Here is a 27,564-nt window from a genome sequence, read left to right as displayed (position 1 = left end):
GGGAGCGCAGGCTCAAAGCTCCTCGCCTGCCCGGCGCAGCCCTCCCTGCTCTGGGGGCGTCCAGCAGGCCGTTATTCTCTCCTGCTGCCCTGCAGCCACACCGAGGACACGGCGAAGCCTCTCGCCCGAGCTGATTGCAAATTGCTCGACTAATTGCTCCACTAACTTTGAATTCTCCATGCTCCTCGTGCAGCCAGCGTTACCACACTCCAACACCGCCAATCACGTGCATCCTACGTCAAGATGCCACGTGATCCTAAAGCAGCTAATGTTAAAGCACCTAAGCCTTAGCAGCTAAGCTTCTTTAACATTAGCTGCTTTAGGAAGTTCCGGGGGAGGGTCCAAGGGAAGCAAACGTGAGTAAGGGAGCTCCATGGTGCCCTTCCGCACAATTTTCTGCATTTCGCGCAACACACCTACACACTGCTGCCGACACACTAATGTGTCGCAGCACACAGTTTGGAAAGCTCTGGTTTAGGGCATCCAGAAATTTAACCTCTTTGTCATGGCTGGAACATGCATCTATCCAGTCAATGTGGGGGTAAATGAAGTTGCCCATTATTACAACACTTCCTTGTTTGGAGTAGGGGTGTACGAAAATCACTTACCTTTTGGGGATTATGCTGATGGTGCGGGGAGAGGCATTCCGTCCCTCCCCCCGGAATCCTCGCCGGGGGGGGGAGGCGCTCTGTTCCTCCCCCCCCAGAATCCTGGATGGCCAGCTGTGCTCCGCAGCAATTCTGCGGAGCCGCCGGCCAGCTCCGCCAGCAGCTGAACATCCGGCCGCTGGCTAGCAGAGACGCAAACGGCGGCGGCCATAGCCGCCGCCGTTTGCGTCCCTGCAATCAGCCGTGATAGGCTACGTAAATGTTTACATATGTTTTTAAATGTTTTTAATCAGCCGTGATAGGCTACATAAACATTTACGTAGCCTATCACGGTGTTTTTTTAAAATTTAGCCGTGATAGGCTACATAAATCTTTACGTAGCCTATCACGTTTTTTTGTTTTTGTTTTTTTTTAAACCTGAAAATGGCGGTGGCGGCGGCCGGTCGGAAGTCCGGCTGCCGCAGCTGCCGCCGCCGAACCACCGCCGCAGCCGCCACAGCCAGGAAGATCCGCCCAAGGTAAGTCCCGTCCTGGGGGGGTGGCGGGGGGGTGGCAGGCCGTTCCGCCACTAATTTCGGGGGGCCTAATGCGCTGGCATTTGGCCTCCCCGAGATCCGTGACGGAACTTTCGTACATCCCTAGTTTGGAGGCCTCCCTGATTTCGTTTTCCATCTCAAGGTCACTCTGAGCATTCTGGTCTGGGGGACAATAGCATGTTCCTAGTTCTAAATTAGTTTTGGAGCCTGTTATTGTCACCCACAGTGCTTCTGTGGAATAGCCTACCCCTTTTAGGTGTTCTAGTCCATTCGATACTATGTCCTCTTTGATGTACAGGGCAACTCCTCCCCCAGTACGCCCTTCCCTGTCCTTCCTATAGAGTTTATATCCAGGGATGACCGTATTCCACTGGTTCTGTCCACCAGGTTTCTGTAATGCACACTATATGCCGGTTTTCCTTTAAAATCAAGCATTCCAACTCTCCCATTTTGGCTCAGAGGCTTTTAGCATTTGCATAAAAACACCTATACATGGTATCCCTCCCCAGATGCCTCTGGTGTGTGCATCTTTTGCTATGGGACATTGGCCCCTTTGACTGGCTATTATGTTCTACTATGTACTACTGGTCTATTTCCTTGCCTTCTACATTTGGCTGATCAAAAACATTTTCAACTCCATCCCTTTGGGATGATTTAACCCAAACCTGATGCTTCCCAGCTCCTGTTGGCTTTCCCCAGGGCTTAGTTTAAAAGCTGCTCTGCCACCCTTCTTATGTTCAGCGATAGCAGTCTGGTTCCATTTTGGTTCAAGTGGAGTCCATCTTTTTTGTACAGGCCTGGCTTGCCCCAAAACATTCCCCAGTGCCTAACAAATCTGAACCCCTCCTCCCTGCACCACCATCTCATCTGCATACTGTTGAGACTCCTCAGGTCCGCCTGTCTAGCTGGCCCTGCATGTGGAACAGGTAGCATTTCAGAGAAAGCCACCTTGGTGGTCCTGGATTTCAACTTCCTACCTAGCAACCAAAATTTGGCTTCCAGGACCTCACAATGACATTTCTCCACATCATTGATACCAATATGGACCACAACCACTGATCCCCACCCCCCTGCTGGCTCTCTACCTTCATAATTGATTTTTTATTTTGGTGTGTTTTCCCTGGAAAACTTAGTTGTTTACTACAAGAAGGTGGGGAAATTATTTATAGTTATCTATTTACAGTTACTTACTGTGAGTATGGAATAGGGAGGAAAGAGTCTACTGCCCTGGCTTCCTTGCCCTGTTGCTATACTCTCACAGTTGCTTAACTCACTTGTTTGCTGTTGTTTTGTCACTGGGGCTGAGACACTTCATCACTGGGGCTCCTCACATTCATAGAGCTGGCTCCCTTGCAAGTGTGCCTTCTTATATAGATAGGCCCAACTGCTGCTGCAGTGAATCTGATTGGAGGGCCTCATTTGAAAAGTAAGGGAGGTTGTGTGTGAACTCCTGATCACCACTGACTTCAGTGGCTGCGAATGTAGGTCAGTTGCCCATCCCCCGCCCCAGTGAATGGTGATTCCTATTTAGGAAGGAGGACTATTAACAGTAGTCAATGGGAGACCTATTGAGGGGAGATCCTCTAGTCAATTGGTCGTTGGAGGGGACAGCAGACAAAGGGTAGGTGATTTGGGAAGGCTGTGGCTTGCAAGGTCTGGATCTTTTTTCGGTGTGTTTTTTAAAACTTGAATGATATGTCTTAAAGTTGCTTTCTTTAGTGAACTGCTCTTTAAGGCCTAAAGCCTGAGCCTAAAATGAGCCCAATCTGAGGCTAGCCTGCACTTTTTCCTGCTTTAAGCAGACTCTGTTTTGCAGAACACAGTCCTCTCTTCAAAGGGCTGTCCAATCCAAGTCTGGTTTAAAGAGAAAGAGCCCTAAGCAGGGACAGCCAGCAGGCCTTTGAAGTTGCCCATCACCAATGAGCACCCTGGCAGCAGACTGAGCAGGCACACAGGTCATCCAGTCAGTTTTCTCCACAATGGTGTGATGTTCTATCTAGATTATAGTAGTCATTCATTCATTCATTCATTCAGTGTATAAGTTGACCTATAGCTGAAGCTTTCAGGACAATGTAGTAATTAATTCTACATTTGTAATTTTGTATTATATATAAAAAATTAGCATATGCAAATGTCATGCAAATCTCTGTCCTCTTTGTCTTCTTTGGCAATGCATTTCCTCTTTTTTGACAACTTTAAGATGTAATGGTATGCATGCTTACTTCAGGGGCAGATCACACTGAGTTCAGTAGAATTTAGTTTTGAGTAAACATGCATAGGATGAAACAGTCAGCCTGCAGATCTGGTATTAACTGAGAGTGTGGATTGTGACAGTCAAGTTGATTAATGCATAAGCCAAAGGCCATGGACTTATGCTGTTACGCTGTTCAGCAAATACATAAAGATATAATTTATTATTGATGTATCTTTTAGTGGGATCTACCTTCCCACTAAATCTACCACCCCCACCCCCTGGCATCCTAAAATACTCCTTTGGCTTTTGGCTGTGAAACTGATAAAATGGGGAAGATAAAATAACAACTAGACAATGATGCAAAATTAAATGAAGTCCCTGTTTTCTCATCAGGGTCTCATAGTGGTACAGACGCTGTCATCAGCATGCTACCTCTGCATGCTATGTGCCCCTGCTGTTGGCACCAGGAAGGCAATCTCACTTTTGCAATACTAGCAATAAATTATGCAACTTCAATTTTCACTGGACATGCCAAAACAGAGTTCTCCATTTGGAGAGGCGGAAGCCTTTTTTTCACCCCTATAATGAGTTAAAATGTGATTACAGCACAGAGACAGTTCATGGCTGATGACTGCTATAAGCCATATTTCCAAATATTACAAGGTGGCCTGACTAATAAAAGTCTGGCCCATTTTTCTGTCAAGTGTCATTCCTAAAATGTAAATAATGCACTGCACATCACACAATGCACATCAATTAATACTATGAGATACATGCACGCACGCATGCACGCACATATATATTCATCCAAAGAAATTTATGGAAGTGACTTGTTTGGTGGTATAAATGAATTGACTGAACATTCCCAAAAAAGAAAAGCCAACTGAAGATAGAAACTATATTGGAAGAGGAAGAAGAAACCCACAAAGCCATGGGGAAATGGTAATTTCACAGGTCAGATATATGAAGGCATGTGTTAAATGTACAAGGAGTTGGAATAATACTTAAGCTTAAATATATTTAATTTAATTTAGAATATTTATAAGCTGATCTTCAGCAATGTTGTCAAGGCGGTGAATAATACAACAATAAAATCACCATTTAAAACAATGCATTACAAAAACTACAGTGACAAAAGACACTAAGATAAAAATGCCAGCACAAATCTCATCAGACACCTGGACAAGTAATAAGGTTTTTAACAGTCCCAGAAAAGAAAAAAAAGAAAAAGAATGCTGCCAAATACATGTGTCAGTAGAGGGCATTCCAGAGGTGGCATGCCACAGTCAAAAGGGCCCTATCACCTTTCATCACCCACCTCACTTCAGAAGGTGAAGGGACAGAGAGCAGGGCCTAGGCTAATCTCAACACCTGGGCAGGTTCCTCCAGGAACAGATTCTTCAAGAAACCTAGTCCCAAGCCATTTAAGGATAAGGAGTAGGGGTGTATGAACCCCATCTACCCAAGTCCGCTGGGGGGTCTGCGGGGGGGGGGGAGGCGATCCGTTCCTCCCCCCCGGAATCCTCCCTGGCCGGCTCTGGTTTGCATCAAGTCTGCGGAGCCACCAGCCGGGTCTGTCCACTGCCGGACTACTGGATTGCAGATGCAAATATGCCATTTGCGTCCCTGTTCCTTCATGCGATAGGCTACGTAAAGATTTATGTAGCCTATCACGGCAAAGAGCAGGGGTGCAAATGGTGTCCGCTATGCTGAATGCCATTTGTGTCCGCAGTCTGGCAGCAGATGGACCTGGACGCGAACTTCATGGGGTGGTGGAGGTGTGTGGTCCGTTCTGCCATGGACTCTAGGGGGGGGCGGATTCTAAGAATCCGGCCTCATTGGAGTCTGTGGCGGAATTCTCTGCCATCCCTAATTTGGAGATCAGAGCCAGCACTTTTAATTGTGCCTAAAAATGGACCAAATGTCAGTGTAACTGTTTAAGAAGGCTTTCTCTGTGGTGTCGCCTTAGATTTGGAAGATTCTAGAAAGCTCTGCCCAGAACCTAATTTGTACTCTTTTCAGTGAAGACGTATCTTTTTATCTTGGCATTTTAATTAGCATAACTTCTCAGTCTGCTTTTGAAACGGAAACTGTAATCAACATTTTTATCTGCTGTTTTTTATTACAGCTGTTGGATGTTAGCTTTCAATATTGCATTGCTTAGATTGTACACCGCCCTGGAATCTCATGGGACGAAGAGTGGTATAGAAATGTTTTAAGTCAATACATTCTGCACTAACGGATGTTTCTGAACCCTCAAAGGCAGCCCCATGTAAACCAAAACTGTATCCTTCGAAATTCACACTTCTCCAGATTTTGCAATGGAGTTCTCCAATTAAAAAACATGTACAAAAATGTGTATATTAGGGAAACGTGTATATTAGGGAAAATCACATTCAAGAATGCATTATGTTAGGAAAATTGCTTGCAATAAATGTGTATATTAGGCAAAGATGCATACAAAATGCATGTGTTAGGAGAAAAGTGAAAAAAATGCTTATGAATGTTCACACAACTCTTTAAAAAAAATCTCAACATTCGGGATGAAGCGAACTTAAGACTGGAGAAATTCTCAAAGTTTGAGATGAACCAAACTTAAATTGGGAGAATGGGAAACTGAGAGAAACCAAAACTGATTCATTCACTGCTATTTCTGGATGATTTGTAGTAAATTGACAAGTATTTCTGATCCACAGTTTCTGGTTCACAATCACAGCAACAAAATGACCGGGTGGCCTTAAATTATTCTGCTTAAATAATGCTTGGGGTACCCAGAGTGGATTTTTGTGAGAAAGACTGAGAACTCTGTTTAGTTCTGCTACTCAAAACAGGTTCCTGAGCTCAGAATTCTTTAGTTCTAAGTGTATGTCTTTTGCTCCGATTGGTGGATCTTAGGGTTCTTGTAAAAAAACAACAACCCCTGAGTAGATCCCAAAAGTCCGAAGTCTGCCCACCCCTGTTGTAGACCTTAAAGGTTTCTTGGACTCCTTTATGTACCAGCATCTGTGTTTTTTTCCTTGTGTGTTGTTTCATTATGAACTATCTGTGAAAAATCTCAAGGATATTTCATCTATGTTGCCAAGCTATAAAATGGACCACCTGCCACTGATGATTTCTGAGGTTTTATACAAAGATTCTGCAGATGTTCTGCACAGCATCAGACATAATCAGTAGCTGTACACAAAAAATAATAGTCGAAGTTAATACTCCCTGAACACAATTTTATATTAAAGATGGGGCTTAATTTCATTCAGAAACGAGACAGCAAAAATAGCCTGCAAAGTCTGATATTTCAGATGTCTAGTGAAGCCTGACAGGCAGGCAAGCCTTGTATGGCTTTCAAATGATTGTAAGGGGCAGGATCCAACAGGGGCCTTGCGCACACAGCCAGCACTGCTGGTCACTGTCCTCACGCAGCCCCTACAACTTGCAGCTGCGATGTGGCACTTCTATGGCAAGCCCCAAATGAGTGGGAACACGCGTTTCCGGATGGCATGACCTGCCCCTTCCAGAAATGAGCATTTCTGCTCATTTCGGGGCTTGCCCCTGGAAGTGCTACATTGTGGCCACAAGTGGTAGGGGCTGCACACGGACCATGACCAATGGGGCTGGCTGTGTGCAGAATGGAACCAGCCGTGCTGGCCACACACAGAAGCGCCCTATTGCATACAGCCCATACACTTGAACACAGCTCTTTAGTTTTGTTGCGAGACTAAGAGTGCAACCCCCTACAAGTCTACTCAAAAGTAAGTCCCATTGAGTTCAGTGTGGCTTAAGAACATAAGAAGAGCCATGCTGGAACAGACCAAGGGTCCATCTAGTCCAGCATTCTGTTCACACAGTGGCCAAACAGTTGGCAACCAGGAACCCACAAGCAAGGCATGAACACAACAGCACCCTCCCAGCCATGTTCCCCAGCAACTGGTGTACATAGGCTCACTGCCTCTGGTACTGGAGATAGCACATAGCCATCAAGACTGGTAGCCATTGGTAGCCTTTTCCCCCAGGAATTTGTCTAACCCCCTTTTAATGCCATCCAAGTGAGTGGCCATCACTACTTCCTGTGGCAGCGAATTCCAAGTTTAACTATGTGCTGTGTGAAGATGTACTTCCTTTTATCTGTCCTGAATCTCCCACCAATCAGCTTCATAGGATGACCCCAGCTTCTAGTATTATGAGAGATGGAGAAAAATGTCTTCCTATCCACATTCTCCACACCATACATAATTTTGTAGACCTCTACCATGTCTCCCCTTAACCTCCTTTTTTCCAAGCTAAACAATCACAGCTGTTGTAAGCTTCTGTCATAGGGGAGGTGCTCCAGCCCCTTGATCACTTTAGTTGCCCTTGTCTGCACTTTTTCCAGCTCTACAATATCTTTTTTTAGGTATGGTGTGGTGACCAGAACTGTACACAGTATTCCAAGTGTGGTCGCACCATAGATTTGTATAGGAGCAGTATGATATTGGCAGTTTTATTCTAAGTTCCTTTTCTAATTATGCCTAACATGGGGTTTTTTACAGCGGCTGCACACTGAGTTGCCATCTTCATTGAGCTGTCCAGTCCACCACAACCCCAAAATCTCTTTCCTGGTCAGTCACTGCTAGTTCAGATCCCATCAGGCTAGACTTGACCTTAGGATTTTTTGACCAACATGCATCACTTTACACTTGCTTACATTAAACTGCATTTGCCATTTAGATGCCCATTCTCCCATTTCGGAAAGATCCTTTTGGAGCTCTTTGCAATCCCTTTTTGTTTTACGACCCTAAATAATTTGGTGTCATCCACAAAGTTGGCCACTTCAGTGCTCACTCCTAATTCAAGATCATTTATGAACAGGTTGAAAAGCATTGGTCCTAATACAGATCCCTGTGGGACCCCACTATTTACTTCCCTCCATTGGGAGAATTTAACATTTATTCCTACTCTCTGCTTTCTGTTCTTTAACCAGTTACTGATCCATAAGAGGACCTGTCCTCTTATTTCATGACTGCTAAGTTTGCTCAGGAGTCTTTGGTGAGGGACTTTGTCAAAGCCTTTTGAAAGTCCAAGTAAACATTATCTACCAGATCACCTCTGTCTACATGTTTCTTGACACTCTCAAAGAACTCTAAAAGGTTAGTGAGACAGGACTTACCTTTGCGGAAGTCATGTTGATTCTTTTTCTGCAGGGCTTGTCCTTCTATATACTTACTAATTTTATGTTTAATAATGCCTTCAGCCAATTTACCCATAACAGACTAGGGGTGTGTGAACCCCACCTACCCAAGTCCGCCACGGAGTCCACGGAAGGGGGAAGCGATCCATTCCTCCCCCTGGAATCTTCCCTGGCCGGTTCCACTCCGCAGCGAGTCCGCGGAGCTGGTGGCTGGGTCCATCCACTGCCGGACTGCCAGATTGCAGACTCAAATGGCATCCAGCGTAGCGGATGCCATTTGCATCCCTGCTGTTTGCCATGATAGGCTACGTAAATCTTTATGTAGCCTATCGCATGAAGGAACAGGGATGCAAATGGCGTCCACTACACTGGATGCCATTTGCATCCGCAGTCTGGGCAGCGGACGGACCCAGCGGTGGCTGGTAGGATCCGGCCAGCGCGAACTTTGCAGGGTGGTGGAGGTGAGTGGTCCATTCTGCCACCGACTCCGGGGGGCTGGATTCTTAGAATCCGGCCTCACTGGAGTCAGTGGCAGAATTCTCTGCCATCTCTATAACAGACGTTAAGCTAACTGGCATGTAATTTCCCGGATCCCCACTGGATCCCTTTTTGAAAATTGGTGTTACATTGGTCGTCTTCCAGTCCTCTGGTACAGAGACTGGTCTTACGGACATGTTGCTTTTTTTGGCTAGAAGATCAGCAATTTCATATTTGAGTTCTTTAAGAAGTCTAGGATGGATACCATCTGGGCCCGGTGATTTATTTGCTTTCAATTTATCTATAAGGTTGAGAACTTCATCTTTTGTAACCACTATTGCCTCAGCTCCTCAGACTCCCTTCCTGAAAACATCAGTTCAGGCACAGGTATCTGTCCCATATCTTCTGCAGTGAAGACAGATGAAAAGAATTTATTCAGCTTCTCTGCAGTCTCCTTGTCCTCCTTCAGTACTCCTTTAACTCCATTGTCATGCAGTGGTCCAACTGCCTCCCTAGCTGGTTTTCTGCTTCTGATATATTTAAAGAATTCTTTACTGTTGGCCTTGATGTTGTTAGCGATATGCTCTTCATAATGCTTTCCTGCATCTCTTATTGTTTGCTTGCATTGCCTTTTTGCAAACTTGTGTTGCCTTTTGCTTTCCTCACTTGGGCAAGACTTCCATTTTCTAAAGGAAGCTCTCTTTTCCCTAATAGCTCCCTTAACACTGCTCATTAACCATGCCGGCGACCTCCTTGGCTTGGTCCTACCTTTCTTAACCTGTGATATACATTTTAGCTGGGCTTCTATTATTGTAGTTTTGAGTAATCTCCAAGCCTTTTGAAGGTATTTAATCCTCATGACTCTCCCTTTTAAGTTCCTCTTCACCACTTCCCTCATTTTAGAGAAGTTTCCTCTTTTGAAGTCAAATGTGACTATGTTGGACTTCCTGAGCAATTTTCCACTGAAATATATATTAAATCTGATAGCACTGTGATCACTGTTTTCAACTGGTTCAACAACATTTACATCTCGTACTAGGTCCTCAGCGACACCATTTAGGATTAAATCCAAGATCGCCCCCCCCCCCCTCTGGTCGGTTCCATGATGAACTGTTCTAGGGCACCATCAGTTAGGGCACTGAGAAATTTAACCTGGAATCGTTTCGGGCATCAAATAATTTTATCTAGAAGCTTACTTCTAGGTAAGTGGGTATAGGGATGTGTGAATCAGCAAAACATTTTTGTACACAGTTTTTGATTGGAGAATTCCATTGCAAAATTCAGAGAAGTATGGATTTCAAAGGCCAAAACTCAAAGGGAGTTTTGGTTAGCATAGTGGTTCGAAAGGGTGAAATTAGGTAAATTTGCATTAAAATGTAAACAGAATGGATTTCTATTAGGTGCTGCTGCTGGCTATGGGGCTTTTGGTTCTTTTTTTTTTTTTTTTGCACACTTCCAGACCAGTTACCCACTACCTACCATTCCCCCATGTCAAAAGGCTCAAAAGGTAAGTTCCACTATGTGCAATACGCACACTGAAGCAAGAGACACCCACAGTAGACAGTGCTAGCAGGAAATGATTAGAATGATGGGGGATGGGCTAGAATGTCCTGTGGGAGGGGATTCTAATTTTCTTTCTTTCTTTGGAGGAGGAGGTGGAGTGCTGACCCCCTCCCACTTAGCATCACCCCTGCTCACCCAGTGCCCAGCGCCCAGGTCTAACACAAAGATGCAACATGAAAAGCATATTCTCAATAATGAGTACCAGATATCAGTTATCAAATATTTAGAATGAATTGTTTCACACACACACACACACACACACACATGACTATTCTCAATTATGTGCAGGACTTTTTAAAAAAATAAATTAATGATTGCATAAAACAGCTAAACGTAAAGGTGTCCCCAACCAGTCGTGTCCGACTCTAGGGTGCGGTGCTCATCCCCATTTCTAAGCCGAAGAGCCAGCGCTGTCCGAAGACGCTTCCGTGGTCATGTGGCCGGCATGACTGAACACCGAGGTGCATGGAACGCTGTTACCTTTCCCGCCGAGGCGGTACCTATTTATCTACTTGCAATTTCTTGCTTTCGAACTGCTAGGTTGGCAGAAGCTGGGACTGAAGACGGGAGCTCACTCCGTCATGCAGCACTCAGGTCTCGAACTGCTGTCCTGCCAGTCTGCAATTCAGCGTCTTAACCACTAAGCCACCACGGCCCTGATTACAAATGTATTGAAATTCATGGAAGAGTTGTTACAGATTCTAGTTTCAATTCTACAATTGTCAGTAGTTCAGAATAGTTTATAACAGCAAATTTTAATTATCATATTTACATAATCTATTGAAATCTATTAATACTAGAAGGACTTGTAGTGATACTAGGCCAGTAACTTCATAACACAAAACAGAATGAGGCAAAAGCCCCAGAGATGCAAGCATACAATGAATTATTCTTTCAGTATTATATGTGCAAATTAGAGCAATTAAATTACGAAATGCTCAGTCACGTTTCATTTCTTTACATTAATTAACATGTTGATGGAAGAATAGCTGATTGTAAAAAGTAAGCAGCTGCAAACAAGAGAAGAGGCATCATAAAGTAACGAATCATTTGCTCCAGATTGCTCTTAACAAGTTCTTCATAGACAATTGACTGGTCCAAAAAGAAAATTCGTAATTCTCTTACATTTCATGTAGCAACATGATGGAATAAAAATGAATAATAAACCCTGAGGGCTTGTTTAGACATTATGTTACTTTGAGTTTTCTTAGGGCCACTGACAGCATAGACAGTCCTCAGTGCAAATGAGAGGCAGACAGGTAGGGATGTCAGAGAATTCCGCCACGGATCTTGGTGAGGCCAAATGTCAATGCATTCGGCCCCCCAAGCTCCGTGGCAGAACGGCCTGCCACTCCCCTGCCCCCCGCGGATCCCCCCAGGACGAGACTTACCTGGGGCGGATGTTCTGGATGGCGGTGGCTCCAGCAGCGGCTGTGGCAGCGGCGGCTGGTCTTCCGACCATTTGCCGCCGCTGCCATTTGCAGTCTGTTTCCCCCCCCCATTCGTGATAGGCTACGTAAAGACTTGCGTAGCCTATCACGTCTGGGCTTTAAAAAAAACAACGCGTACGCAAATAGCGGCGGCTATGGCCGCCATTTGCGTTCCTTATTTTTGGCCGTCTTAGTCTACGTAAATATTTATGTAGACTAAGACAGTGAATATAAAGGGGAACGCAAATAGTGCCCGCTACGCTATTTGCGTTCCCCCTTATTTTCGCCATCTTAGTCTACGTAAATATTAACGTAGACTAAGACGGCCAAAAATAAGGAACGCAAATGGCGATGGCCATAGCCGCCGCCATTTGCGTATGCATTTGGGTTTTTTTAACCCAGATGTGATAGGCTGAATACAGTTTGCGTCCCTGCTAGCCAGCGGCTGGATGTCCAGCTGCTGGTGGAGCCAGCCAGTGGCTCCGCAGAATCCCTGCGGAGCGGAGCCAGCCAGCCAGGATTCCGGGGGGAGGGACAGAGCGCCTCCCCCCCCCCAGCGGAACCCGGAGGAGCCAGGTAAGCGGGGTTTCGTACACCCCTACAGACAGGCTCCCTGGCAGCCAGTTTTGAGTCTCAGAAATCATAGAGAGTTGGGAGTGCATGCCTCTTCTGCAGTTTTGATGGGTATTCCTCAGCAATCTAGAAGCTACACTTTAGAGATATTCTAGGTCAACATTTCCCAACTTGGTGCTTTGTTGAACTTCAACTCCCATCATAGCTAATGGACATGCTTGGCTGGGAATGATGGGAGTTGCTGTCTAACACATCTGGAGGGCACGAGGTTGTTCCCAAGGCTGTTCGAGGCCTACCATTTTGTATGCCCAGGTGCCCCTCCTAATGGTTCCAACTTCTGCTGCCAGTCATTGGAGGTTCATGCCTTGGCCCCTTACAGAATAATTTCCTTTGCCAGTTTCTTGCTGCCTGAAGTATTCTTAGGTTGGTTAAGTAGTCTTCTTGCCACTTGTTGTTTTTCTTTTTGTTGGGACAGCATTACATTTATTTCCTATTTCAACAAGGGAATGGTGTTTACTTTAGGCTTCAGCCAGTCTGTCAGGCCTCAGCCAGATTCAGAGATGGGCAGCATGATGGATGACTTCTGTGGGTCTGAAGGACCACAGCGGATGACGTGGTCCAAGGCAGACAAGTGGTCATAATTCAGAATAGGCAGAGACAAAGTGAACCGAAGTTGTTCAGCAGCTGCTATTTGCTCGAATTGAAGAACTAGGTCTGAAGCCAGAGTTTGGTGGATATGGAGTAGGTGTTGGGGTCAGCTTACAAGCAGGCTGCTAGGGTAGTCATGTGTACTCATTTAGAGGGGACAGTCCTCTATTTGAAGGGCTGCTAGAGGGCAGTTCTCTATTTGGAGGGCTGCCAGAGGACTGTCATCTATTTTGAAGGCATCCTCTATTTGAAGGGCTGTCCAGCCCAAGTCTAGTTTAAAGAGAAAGGACCATCAGGAGGGAGAGCTGGGCCTTGAAGCTGCCCATCAACAGCACTTGGACAGCAGACTGAGCAAGGCACACAGGTCACCTGGTCACAATCTTCCATGCACTGGTGAGATGTACGGTATTTCTGTTCAGATTACAGTAATCAGTTCTAAATTTGCATCTATACCTGTCAATTAGCATATGCAAATTTTATGCAAATTTGAGTCCTCTTTTGTCCTCTTCATTTGTGATGCATGCCCTCTTTTTTGGTGATTCACAAGCGGCCACCCTAGGCCCCTGGGAGCATCTCCAAAATGGCATTTGGCCCTTGGGTGCAAAGAGGCTCTACACTGCTGGGCTAGACAGGCCTATGATCTGCCCTGGTATAAAGACATCTGCACTGCCCTCTGATGAGATGTACTATATTTCTATTTAGATTACAATAACTATTTCTAAATTGGCATCCATGCATATAAATTAGCATATGCAATCGTTTGTCTCCTTCTGACCTCTTTTTTGGTGATTTGCAAGTGGACACCTTGGCTGGTATTAGCTGGATCTTGATTTATACTGGATCAACTGCACTGGTAGAAGTGGACCCTCCTTTGGACGGATTGTCCTTTTCAGCCCTCTGAAAATGCTCCATAGAGAGTCACGAGACCCTGATGAATGGGGTGACCTGTGGTGTGGGGGGAAAGGGGTGTAGCTGATAAAGAAGAAATCCATTTGCACGAGTCATTTGGAAGGTAGCCTTCTGCAACAAGAAGATACTGGTCACTGACAGCATAGTGTCTGAGAACAAGAAGGCTGCAAAAAGCCATTGACTGTACTGATTTATAAATGGAATCTTGTCAGATAAACAATAAATCAAGTGACTGAAGCAGGAAATCAGTCTGGCAGATTCACAATTCAATATGGATGTCTCCAAAAGCCAAGAACCACTTTTTTTAAATGCATTTATGCTGCGGTGCACACAATGCTACCAAAATCACACTGTAAATCACAGCAAACAGCCTCTTGGCTATTTCTCCTATGATTTTAAAGATGGTTACATGGATTATGAGAATGAATAAACCGGAAATTAAATGTGGCAGAACAGGAAAAAGAGAAATGCCGTCAGGGCGATATAATGTGGATGGCTTGGTTAGCCATTTGTTTATTGTCTTCTCTCTTTCTCAAATGAAATCGCCTCTCAAGACAGGCACCAGCTGTGAAAGGTAAATATCACTGTAGAATCTGGGGTTGGATTTCTGATTGTCATTTTCGAATATGTGAGGCAAATATCTTAAACCATCTTATCAGAAAGCACATAGAACAAAGAGCACATAAAGCCTGCATAAAATGGTTTAAACAAATCAGCCATCTGCCTCAGAGTCCAAAGAGATTGTTTTAAATTATTCTGATGAACCTTCACTTTTAATTTGAAAGTAAATACTTTTAAACTCCACTAAAGGAAATAACAAGGATTCCCAATGCCCTCATGCGGCTTTTGAATTGACACCTTTTCATTTTAGTAATGTTACTAAAATACTCATTTTAGTAATACATGTGATTTAACAAATGGGTTTCTGTCTTCAACATGGTACTGGTCCCACCCACTGAATTTCCTCATGTGGCTCTGATTGCATGGATTCCTTCGCATCTTGCTGCAGACATAACACCCATGCCTGGATGTTGCAGGGGTGGGGCCAGTGAGATGCATGAAATTAGGGGCAGAGCCATCAGTGCTGTTCCATTGCTCCCTTCTCCACATGTAGCTTCGATTCATAGTGTGGCCAGGTGCCCTACTTTGCAAAGGCCACCCCTCTCTTTGAAGGTCTGTCAGAGGGCAATCTCCCCTTCATGGATCATTGCCATGTTGTGGCGAAGGGGCTTGCGTAACTCAGTGAAGCCATAAGCTATGCCGTGCAGGGCCACCCAAGACAGACAGGTCATGGCGGAGAGTTCTGACAAAATGTGGTCCACTGGAGAAGGAAATGGCAACCCACTCCAGTATTCTTGCCAAGAAAACCCCATGGAACATATCACAAGGCTAAAAGATATGACGTCGGAAGATGAGCCCCTCAGGTTGGAAGGTGTCCAATATACTACTGGGGAACAGCAGAGGGAATTGCCAAGTAGTGCCAGAAAGAGTGAAGCAGCTGGGCCAAAGCCAAAAAGGACACTCAGCTGCGGATGTGTCTGGTGGTGAAAAGGAAGTCCAATGCTGTAAAGAACAATATTGTTTAGGAACCTGGAATGTAAGATCAATGAATCAAGGTAAGCTGGAGGTGGTCAAACATGAGATGGCAAGATTGAACATCAACATCTTGGGAATCAGCGAACTAAAATGGACAAGCATGGGCGAATTTAAGTCAGGTGACCATTGTATCTACTACTGTGGGCAAGAATCCCTTAGAAGAAATGGAGTAGCACTCATAGTCAATAAAAGGGTGAGGAAAAGCAGTACTGGGGTACAATCTCAAAAACGATAGAATGATCTCAGTACAAATCCAAGGCAAACCATTCAGCATTACAGTTATTCAAGTCTATGCCCCAACCACTGACGCCGAAGAAGCTGAGGGTGATCGGTTCTATGAAGACCTACAACACCTTCTAGAACTAACACCAAAAAAAGATGTCCTTTTCACCATAAGGGATTGGAATGCTAAAGTAGGAAGTCAAGAAATAACCAGGATAACAGACAAGCATGGCCTTGGTGTACAGAATGAAGCAGGACAAAGGCTAATAGAGTTTTGCCAAGAGAACAAACACTCTTTTCCAACAGCACAAGAGGCGACTCTACACATGGACATCACCAGATGGTCAATATCGAAATCAGATTGATTATGTCCTTTGCAGCCAAAGATGGAGAAGCTCTATACAGTCAGTAAAAACAAGACCTGGAGCTGACTGTGGCTCAGATCATGAGCTTCTTATTGCAAAATTTCAGCTTAAATTGAAGAACGTAGGGAAAACCACTAAACCGTTCAGGTATCACCTAAACCATATCCCTTATGAATATGCAGTGGAGGTGAGGAATAGATTTAAGAGATTAGACCTGATAGACAGAGTGCCTGAGGAACTATGGATGGAGGTCCGTAACATTGATCAGGAGGCAGCAACTCAATCCATCCCAAAGAAAAAGAAATGCAAGAAAGCAAAGTGGCTGTCTGATGAGGCTTTACAAGTAGCTGAGGAAAGAAGGGAAGCGAAAAGCAAGGGAGAAAGGGGAAGATATATCCAACTGAATGCAGATTTCCAGAGAATAGCAAAGAGAGACAAGAAGGCCTTCTTAAATGAACAATGCAAAGAAATCGAGGAAAACAATAGAATGGGAAAGACTAGAGATCTCTTCAAGAAAATGGGAGAACTCAAGGGAACGTTTTGTGCAAAGACAGGCATGATAAAGGACAAAGAAGGCAGGGACCTAACAGAAGCAGCTGAGATTAAGAAGTGGTGGAGAGAATACACAGAAGAACTATACAGGAAAGATCTTAATGTCCCTGATAGCCATGATAGTGTGGTCACTGAACTTGAGCCGGACATCCTAGAGAGTGAAGTGAAGTGGGCCTTAGGAAGCATTACTAATAACAAAGGTAGTGGAGATGACAGTATTCCAGCTGAGCTATTTAAAATCCTAAAAGGTGATGCTGTTAAAGTGCTGCACTCAATATGCCAACACATTTGGAACACTCAACAGTGGCCATAAGATTGGAAAAGGTCAGTTTACATTCCAATTCCAAAGAAGGGCAATGCCAAAGAGTGTTCGAACTACCGTACAATTGCGCTCATTTCACATGCCAGCAAGGTTATGCTCAAAATCCTACAAGCTAGGCTTCAGCAGGATGTGAACCGAGAAGTACTAGAAGTACAAGCTGGGTTTCGAAGATGCAGAGGAACTAGAGATCAAATCCCCAACATTCACTGGATCATGGAGAAAGCAAGAGAATTCCAGAAAAACGTCTATTTCTGCTTCATTGACTACACTAAAGCCTTTGGTTGTGTGGATCACAACAAACTGTGGCAAATTCCTAAAGAGATGGGAGTACCAGACCACCTTACCTGTCTCCTGAGAAACCTGTATGAGGGTCAAGAAGCAGCAGTAAGAACTGGACATGGAACAACCGATTGGTTCAAAATTGGGAAAGGAGTACGACAAGGCTGCATATTGTCACCCTGCTTATTTAACTTATATACCAAGTACATCATGAGAAACGCCAGGTTGGATGAATCACAGATCGGAATTAAGATTGCCGGGAGAATTATCAACAACCTCAGATACGCAGACGATACCACCCTAATGGCAGAAAGCAAAGAAGATCTAAAGAGCCTCTTGTTGAGGGTGAAAGTGGAGAGTGCAAAAGCTGGTTTGAAACTCAACATTAAAAAAAACTCAGATCATGGCATCTGGCCCCATCACTTCCTGGCATATAGAAGGGGAAGAAATGGAAGCAGTGACAGATTTTATTTTTTTTCTTGGGCTCCAAGATCACCACAGATGGTGGCTGTAGCTATGAAATTAAAAGATGCTTGCTCCCTGGGAGGAAAGCTATGGCAAACCTAGGCAGCATTGTAAGAAGCAGAGATATCACCTTGCCAACAAAGGTTTGTATAATCAAAGCTATGGTTTTCCCAGTAGTAACGTATGGCTGTGAGAGCTGGACTATAAGGAAGGCTGAACGCCAAACAATTAATGCCAAACTGTAGTGCTGGAGAAGATTCTTAACGAGTTCCCTGGACAGCAAGGAGGTCAAATCAGTCCATCCTAAAGGAAATCAACCCTGAGTGGTCATTGGAAGGACAGATACTGAAGCTGAAGCTCCAATATTTTGGCCACCTAATGCGAAGAGAAAAGTCCCTGGAAAAGACCCTGATGCTGGGAAAGATTGAAGGCAAAAGGAGAAGGGGATGGCAGTGGATGAGATTGGTAGATAGCATCACGGATGCAATGAATATGAACTTGAGCACACTCCAGGGGACAGCAGAGGACAGGAAGGCCTGGTGTGCTATGGTCCATGGGGTCACGAAGAGTCGGACACGACTTAACGACTTAACAACAACAATAGAGGGCAATCTCCCATTTGAAGGGGTTCTCTATTTGAAGGACTGTCCACTAGTCCAAGTCAGCGTTCTGTGCTCAAAAAGCATAATATAGCGTTCATGGAGTGTATTCAAATGTACGCATCAGCATTTTTGCTTTACCTTGAAGCAAACTGACGGTGCTGGCCAAGCCAAACACAGCTCACCATCAGCCATGAGTTGAGGCCTACCAGGTTCTTGACTACCTCTATGTATGCTGTGGTCCTTGGCAGGCAGCAAACACAGGTATACCAAGCTGCTGGTGGGTCAGCTGGGTTCAACTTATTGGGTCACAAGTTTATAGGATGGCCAGGTCGCCTCCCTTGCTGAGGACAGTCCTCTATTTGAAGATGTCCTCTATTTGAAGAGCTGTCCAGTCTGAGTCTAGTTTACAGTCAAAGAACTATAAGGAGGGAGAGCTGGGCCTTGAAGCTGCCCATCCACACTTAGCACCCAGACAGCAGATAGAGCAAACAGACAGAAGAGAAGACTGAGGGGAGATATGACAGTGCTCTTCAAGTCCTTGAAAGGCTGTCACAGAGAGGAAGGCCAGGATCTCTTCTCGATCATCCCAGAGTGCAGGACACGGAATAATGGGCTCATGTTCCAGGAAGTTAGATTCTGACTGAACATCAGGAGAAACTTCCTGACTGTTAGAACAATACGACAATGGAACCAATTACCTAGGGAGGTGCTGGGCTCTCCCACACTGGAGGCATTCAAGACGAGGTTGGAGAGCCATCTATGGGGGTGCTCTGACCTGGATTCCGATGGCCTTGTAGGCCCCTTCCAACCCTACTCTTCTATGATTCTATGGTTCTATGAGGTCAGCTGGTCTGTCTTTCCCACTGTGGTGAGTTGCATTGTCTTGTTATTTACATTATAATCATTATTTCTAAAATTGGAGCTATACATACAGATTTGCAGGTATGTATATAAATTAGCATATGCAAATCTTATGCAAATTGGTGCCTTCTTTCCCCTTCTTTTGGGGTGATGTATTTCCCCCTTTATGGCAATGTGGAAGTAGCCACCCTACAAGTTTATTATTATGTTTGTTTGCTGCCTTGGTCCAAGGTGCCCAGGGCTGTGCATATTTTATCATCGCAGCAATCCTGGTTGGTTGGTTGGTTGGTTGGTTAGCCAAGAGATAATGTGACTGGTCCAAGATCAGCCAAGAGATAATGTGACTGATTCCTCTCAGTGCAGAGATTCAAACTTGGCTGCCCCTAGTCTAAGTTCAACATTCTCTCCACCACATCATGGGCCCTTTCTGGACAGATTTCACATTAGATGTCAGTATACAGCACCATTGGTCTTGCTGGGCTGGAGCTGATGGGAGTTGCAACCCAAAACCTCTGGAGAGCACCATGTTGCAGAAGGCTTGTACACCAATTTGAGCAGCTGACATAGCCAGTGCTGGTGGTTTGAGATCTTGGATCTGGTATGTTTTCTAGAGATATAACCACACATGTCTTTTGTAACCTTCCACAGAGTGTGCTTTGCTTTATAATGGTCTTCCCTTAGAAGAGATTGTACATCCTATTAGTCAAAGAATCCCCTGCCTATATCTCTGTCAACCTATTAGTGTCCACAAATAAACTCTGCTCAAGAGCTGACCTTTAAGAATCCACTCCTGAGCCTGGGTAGAGCAATGTTGTCTCATAGCTTTATCTTCTCTGCCCCTGTCAAAGCATTTTCCTTCTGCTAGTGTGGATGTTTAAATGGCCTAGCCCTGTTTGCTGACACTCACAAACTACCAGCGTTTCAGATCAAAGCCAAGCGTCACCTCATTTCCAGTGAAGAGCTGGCTCTGAATGGATATTTTTTGTTTAGCAAGACTCATAGATATTTCACATATGGACTGTCTGACTCAGGAAGCTGCATAAGAACAAACAAAAAATGAATTGAATTCTCTTTTTTGACAGCTGAACTTGGGTCCACTTCTGGAGATATCACTCATCTCTGGTAGGAGCCTTGGAATGAGGAATTCATCCTGTAATTTACAACGTGTCAGTCCCACAAAGTTGGGGTAGCAGAGATTCACCTAGCCATTTGAGGAGAAATAGTTTAGTGTTATACCCCCCCACCCATCCCAACATCGTTTCATTGATTCATTTTGCTAATTCTTCAACACATTTACTTGGTAGTAAGTCCCATTTAACTCAGTGTGGCTTATTTCTGATTACATATACATAGGATATGCACTGTTAATCTCTGATTCCCACCCCCCCTGAAATTCGCCTTCGGACACTTCTTAAACCTTTGCATCTACTTTCAAATAAAGCATCTTTGGGTTTCTGCAAGAGGGTCTTTTGAGTGGTTGCACCCTGGTTGTGGAATGCCCAGAGAGGCTCACCTGGAGCCTACGTTGTGTTCTTTTCAGCACCAGGTGAAGAGCATTTTATTTTCCCAGGCTTTTTAGTCTTTCAGTTTTTAAAAAGAATGTGTTTTTAGATCTTTGCACTGCTGTCCTTTACCCAGTTGTTTACTTTGGTTTTATTCTGTTTTAAACTGACAAATTTTATATTATGTTTTACTATGTTATTGTATTTTATGCTTTTAAGTTTTGTTTTGTGAATCACCCAGAGAGCTTTGGCTAATAGGTGGTTTAGGGCACAATCCTATCCAGATAGGCGGCCGCCTCCGAACTTGGAGGCAAAGCAGGGCAGGAGAAGCACGGAGGGGATCATTCCCTCTGTGCTTCTCCTGCCCTGCGCTTTTGGCTAGATGGTCAATTGCAGCTGTCCAGCCGCAGGAGGGCTGAGCGGGGGAGGAGGCTGCTATACAACACATTGGACATACAAAGCATTTCCACCTTCCCCGCCCTGGAATGCCCCCAGACACGCCTGCTTTTGGCTGCTCCGCACTCCTCTTGCAAGCATGGAGGACGGGGCTGTTGGCGGAGGTCAGTTCTCCGGGAACTGACCTGGGGGTGCGGGCTCTGAGGTTGGTTCCCGGAAAACAGGATATCCTCAGGCTGTCTAGCCACTGTCTAGAGGTCATAGAATTGGTCCCTCCAAAATGTAAGAAATAAATAAATAAGACATTCTTACTTATTCTGCAGTTTCTCTGAAAAATCAACTAATCAAAATAATCCATTTTCATGTGAATAAAACAGCCTCAAAATTATTTGTTGGTTGTTGTTGTTTCTACTTTTGTAGAAACCCAAAATCAAACGTGAGTAGAGAGAGTGTGAAGTTGAACATTTGGGTTATGTAGTGACGAGAGATTCTATCCTTTGGCTGCTGTTTGAATGCCTTCACTTCCCAGAATAACACAGAGCAGTTATCTGAAGTGCTGTACTGTATTTTGGTAATTCTGCAATGCCACCTAAATGCTCAATATTTCACAAAGGACAAGATGTGTGAGGGAATGAACCACAAATGACAGATGCTAGATACTTCATTTAATGCTCAAGTGACAGGTGGTCAGCTACTGTAGGGACTGGAGCCATAAGAAAAAAATGTGTGAGAAAATGAAGGATTTGAGGAGAAAAATATTCTGAGGTAATTTGTGGCCATATGTTTAGCATTATTGTTCTTCATAAAAATAAGAATGTCTGCAGAGAGGTTTCAAGTAGGTGCTACACTGGTGGCCTTGGATTTTTGTTTGCTGCAATGGTCTCATATTAGAAAGTACTTAGGCAAATGAGGTTGGTTAGAGGTAATGCTCATTAAAAAAAAGAGGATGTTAGAACCAGATGCCCTCTGAAGTCACATTGGGTGATAGTGAGCAGTGTCAGTATCTGCGGGAAGCAACAGTGGGAGAACAATTCTTGTGTTTAACCACAAACTCCCATACAAGTAAATACACTCAGGGAGCAATCCTATGGCTGCTAGTCAGTGACTAGATGGCCATAGGATGGGTTGGTTCCTGGAAACTGACCCTGAGTACCAACCTCCACCCCCTCCCACACTGCCTCATAGGCAGCACGGATCGGCCCCATGCTCCACACTCATAAGAGCTGTGCAGCAGCAAAAATGGGGTGTTTCTGGGGGCGGGCCAGGGCGGGGAGGGCGGATGTGCCTTTCCAATGCTTCCTATTTGTTGTCCAGCATCCGTCCTCTGTCCCGCCTTCCTGTGGCTAGACAGCTGAAATTGGCTGTCTAGCCGTGAATGAAGGGCAGCTGAAGTGTAGAGGGGAAGATCCCCTCCATGATGCAGCTCCTGCCTACCATTGGATAGGCGGTCACCTCCGAGTTCAGAGGCAGCCACCTATCCCGATAGGATAGCTGAATAGCAGCTGATTCATACAACTGTTATTCTTACTAGGATAAGTAACTATCTTCTTCAAATACACAGATGAGGGAGGAGGAGTCAAATCTGATGAATGGATTGAACTATGTTTCAGCTGCAATCCTATACACCAGGGATGGGGAGCCATTTTCAGTCTGAAGGCCACATTTGCTTACCCATAATTTTCTGAGGACCAAACACAAAATTGGGTAGGGAAAAGCAACTTCGCTCCCCCTTCTCTCTCCCTCCCCCTTCTCACTCTCTCCTTCTCTTTCTCCTTTTCATCACACAGCACATGGTTAAACTATGGAACATGCTTCCACAAAATACTTTGGTGGTCAATGACTGGATGGCTTTAAAATGGGATTAGACAAATTCATGGAATGTATGGCTATCAGTGGCTACTAGTCATGACGGATGTATATCCAAGGCATTACGGGTTGATGGGGGACAGAAGCAAGCGAGTGGTATTGCACTCATGTCCTGCTTGTGGCTTCCCATAGGCACCTAGTTGGCCCCTTTGGGAACAGAATGGTGGACTAGACAGGCCTTTTGCTTGATCCAGCATGGCTCTTCCGTTCCCTTCTCTCTCTCTTTCCCACCTTCCTCTCTTTCCACGCAAAAATGGTGGCTTGGAATTCTTTGCATATATGAGAATGCCCTTCCCTTGATTTTGATGGGTCCTGACCATGCAGTCGGAGGAGCAGTATAATTGTTAGATCTGCTCCACCATGCCCTACAATGCAAAACAAATGTTTTCCAGTCGTGGTGTTAGATTTTAATGATATAAAAAAGGTATAAAAGAAGGCAGAAGAAAGTAGCAGACAAAAAGGCTTAAAAAAGAAAGAGAGCTTATCCCAAATGTGTGTCATCAAGATTAGAAAGAAGGTCTAAGCAAGTGAGTTTCTGTTGAAGCAATGACAAGCAGCCTAACTTGCAGAGAAGACAAATAAAGAGTTAAAGCTGGTGCATGGCACAGAGAGTTTGAAACATGATCTGCAGAACAGGCAAGCCAAAAGATAAGTGGGCCTGTTACAAGAGGGGGGCTATAGCAGCCATAAAAAGGGGTGAAGCCCCCGTATGAAGCTTTGACAAAAATATTACCCACTACAAGTGGACAATTAAAATAAAAAAGGCTTTTCTTAGAAGCAAGCCTTAATATCACCACCTGCTTTAGCCTTATCAGACCCTAGATCATAAAATTTTTAGATGCCTTGATGAACCCAAAAGAAGTAGCTATTGTGCACGTGAGAGCACATAAAAAGTGTGCCATTCCTGAAAAAAGAAAAGGCAATGCTGGCATCTACCCTGGGTGGAAATATAAACCATGGCTTGAAAATACAGAAGCAACCGGGGAGGGGGGCAGAAAAGGAAAGGGCCGACCGGGGCTCGATAAATGTACATAGTGCTGAGAGAAGAGTCATTGGAAGAAAGATTGTCCAGAGTTGAAAGAGAAGAGAAAAGAGACTCACCCTGAAGGCTGCCAAATGCGGGCAGAGGACTGTGGGGGGAGTCTAGCTGAAGGGCCACCACCCTACGAACAAATGCTCGGGAGAATCCCAAGGTAAAAGTAAGGGTTAGTGGCAGGGACTGTGAGACCCTAGTAGATACTGGAGCCACGTTTTCTATGATCCATGTGAACCCCCCCCCCCAGCGAGAGAAAGTGGAAAGCATGTAACTATAGAAGGAATTGAAGGGGAAAAAATTAAATTGCCTGTGTGTAAGCCCCTCCTCATGAAGATTAAAAATAACATACCTTTGTAGCTTCACCCGCATGCCCAGTTGCCCTCTTGGGATGAAATTTGTTGACAAAACTGCAAGCTGAAACCTTCTTCTGTGATGATCGGATTGTAGTACAGCTGCCAGTAAAGCAGGGCTCAAATTATCAGATGGCCTTTCAGGCAATCGAGATTGTGTCAGAGGCCAAAGGTACTGAGATTTTAGAGAATGTTGACCCCTGTGTGTGGGCAGACAGAACCCCGACCAAGCAAATGCATAACACCAGTTAAAATCTTCTTAAAGAAGGGAAAGAGCCCTGTGTGTGTGAGGCAGTATCCTCTGAAGAAAGCCACCCTTGCAGGCCTGAAGCTGCTCATTGAGAAGTTAAAAAAAAAAAAAAGTTGGCTAATAGAGGGGTCATCTCCCTTTAACATCCCGATTTGGGGTGTGCCAAGGCAGATGGCACCTCCTTCAGTTTGGTGCAAGACCTGAGTACAAACTTGGTTCCAATTTACTCCCTAGCTGAAACTGAAAAAGCCCTTAAATATAAGACAAAACAAACTGAAGATAAATAGTGGGTAGTCCCAAGGCAAAGTATTCATACCCAAACCTCTTTTGAGTTTTATGGTAAGAGACTTGCACCAGACAACACATTTAAGAAGAAGTGCGATAGAAGACACATGGTGGCCCCAAGATGGTATGCTGAAACCCAGAGAGCAGTGGTTAACTGCCCTTCGTGCCTCAAAAACAATTCAAAGATGTTTGAGTCCCCAGCTCAAATGAGAAGTCACCCATGGGCTTACTATCCTTTTCAGAGATTCAAATTGACTTTTCAGAGTTGCCCCAGACTCATGGCTATCGATACCTGCTAGTAATAATAGAACCAATTCACTGCACCACACAGACAGTATCCAAGATCCTGTTAAAAAGTAGTCCCTAGGCTCTTGTTACCTAATGAGACTGAATAAAATCAGGGGGCCCATTTTGTTGGACAAGTGACGGAAGTAGTGGCCCAGGCATAACAAACTAACTAGAAGCTACACCCCCCTTGGAAACCTCAATCCACAAGTCAAGTTGAGAAGATGAACCGCACCTTAAAGACAATGCTCACTAGAATTTGTTTAAAGATTAAGTTGAAAGGCCACAGGCCTTGCCAATCACCTTGACTCGAGTACGGTACCCCCACAAGGGAAGTATTAAATTTATACCCTTTACATGTTAAATAAGCACCCACCTCGGATATTACCTATGGCTGATAGCTTAAATGTGAATTTAGAAGTAAGAGTTTTAAGATTCAAGATTATGTTACTGCCTTGCAATCTGTTTTGTTTTCACAGGTTTGCGACACCTCACCAATCCTGGCCTTTAGACCCTCCAGTGCATAATCTCAATCCTGGTGATTGGGTGCTAATCCAGTGCTAGAAAGATGAACCACCTACTGAGAAGCGGAAGGGTCTGTTTCAGATCCTACATACCACTCCCATTGCTATAAAAGTCGCTAAAGGGAAGAAGTGGATTCATCACACTGAATAAAGGCATCACCTGCACCAGAGAGGGTCACACAAGAAGCTGACCCACCTGAAGGCAGCCGTTGGAATAACGAACCCCTGGAGGGACTCAAGTATTGGTTCATGAGATAGCTTTCTCCTAATGCTTACTCATGTGCATTATTCTTTCCTTCTTAAGTTTAGTTGTCTCAACACTCCCCACTCAAGTAAAAAACAACAACAAAAAAACATTAGTTTAAGAGGCATGTTGAGCTTATGTTTAAGCAGAATAGAGATAATTTTGCTCTCTATTACAAACACCCATCAACTGTCAGAAACTTTACTTTGTTGCCTGCCTTAATTAGAGGTTTTCTGTAGAAAACCACAGGTGGCTCTACAGAAAGAGGGCACTCTCATTTCAAGGGTTCCTGATGAACTGAACAAAACTGAGTTCCAAAAGTTCAAATTCCAGACTTACACCAAAAATGTGTTTTTGTTGTCAACATTCTAGTAGCTAAAACAAGGGCATCCTAGGCCTCACTTGCTGTTTAGAGAAAACCGTCAATGCCACAGCAATAATAGTTTGCGCCTTTAAGTCTGTAGTCCACCGCTGGACCAAAGAGAGTATAAATTTGAGAAAAGCCTTTTGAGAGGGGAATTGTAGTAAAAATGTAACCTAAAAGCCATTGCATGTGCCTTAAGCAGCACATAGTATTGTAAGAGCTGCGCATGCCTGGAATGAGTGAGCAGTAACCCTAAGATAAGGTAGTTAGGCAAACTGCTAGCAACCAATCAAAGTGACACACTAGCTAAGGAATGCAAGCTGAAGTGATAAACCTGTAGTGCTGGAGTTGCCCAGGGTTGACTCTGCTTTCAAGCGTGAGCTCCTTTGTCAAATTGTTTGCAAACAATAAAATTGAGTTGGACCCAGCCTGAAGTTGACTCTCCTTTTGGGGCAAATTGGACTAGCCTCCAGGGGGCGAAACTAGCATTTTGTGCAACAAGGTCACACTCTTTCTACATTCCTAGGTTGCTGCATTCCTGTTCTGTGTACTGAAAAGGGGAAGCCCCTTCCTCAGTGCACAGCATAGGAACATAGCTGTCAGGGTGGAAACTGAGCTCATAGAGCCTGAGAGCAGTTCTGATTCTGAGGAAGAACAGCAATCCATGGGAGAGGAGCTCGCTCATCTCTCACAAGCACAGCAGCTGGCAGAGATTCCTCCTGCCAGCATTCCTGAGAGAGATAGTGACCCTGGCAGTGAGAGAGCGCTGGAGGGGGGCTTGCTGGACGCTTGGCGCAGACACAGGGAGCGGTGACAGATGGAGGGTGCCGAAAAGGAGGCACTCTGCTCGTTTGGCGCTAAAACAATGGTCGCGTCCCGAGGACCCAAGGGAAAGAGGGATGATCTCTCCATAGCCCATAATTTCAGAGTCTTCCCGTGGTTCTCCTTCAAACAGGGACCAACTGCCTTACCTGGAGCTTAGGCTACTCTGCTATCTACCCCAGTGCAGTTCCTTGCTTAGTTGCTAGTGATTAGTATCTGTAAGAGTCATAAAGTAATAAAGGAATAAAGCCTTGGAAAGAATCCACGTCGTCTGTGT

The 27,564-nt window shown here is 44.7% G+C and overlaps 1 protein-coding gene across 2 annotated transcripts in view; it reads left to right on the top strand.

Annotated features, from left to right (window-relative positions):
- Nucleotides 1-26,893, top strand: part of LOC146344989 (putative acyl-CoA dehydrogenase 6) — a 174,839-nt gene extending 147,946 nt beyond the window's left edge. Inside the window, exon 8 of one of the 2 annotated variants that reach the window (XM_084858795.1) lies at nucleotides 25,813-26,893. In XM_084858795.1, coding sequence (XP_084714921.1) covers nucleotides 25,813-25,897 — 85 coding nt within the window. In that variant the 3' untranslated portion in view covers nucleotides 25,898-26,893. Of the gene's footprint in view, nucleotides 1-5,466; nucleotides 5,486-25,812 lie in introns of those variants that run through there. The other variant, XM_084858802.1, reaches the window with a different exon arrangement.
- Nucleotides 26,894-27,564: the final 671 nt, after the last annotated feature.

Source organism: Heloderma suspectum, chromosome 5 (assembly GCF_057233095.1).
Source record: "Heloderma suspectum isolate Gila_16-S chromosome 5, 16-S_ref, whole genome shotgun sequence".
Classification (NCBI taxonomy): Eukaryota; Metazoa; Chordata; class Lepidosauria; order Squamata; family Helodermatidae; genus Heloderma; species Heloderma suspectum.
Note: the sequence above shows the minus strand (reverse complement) of the source record. Positions and strands in the feature narration are given on the sequence as shown.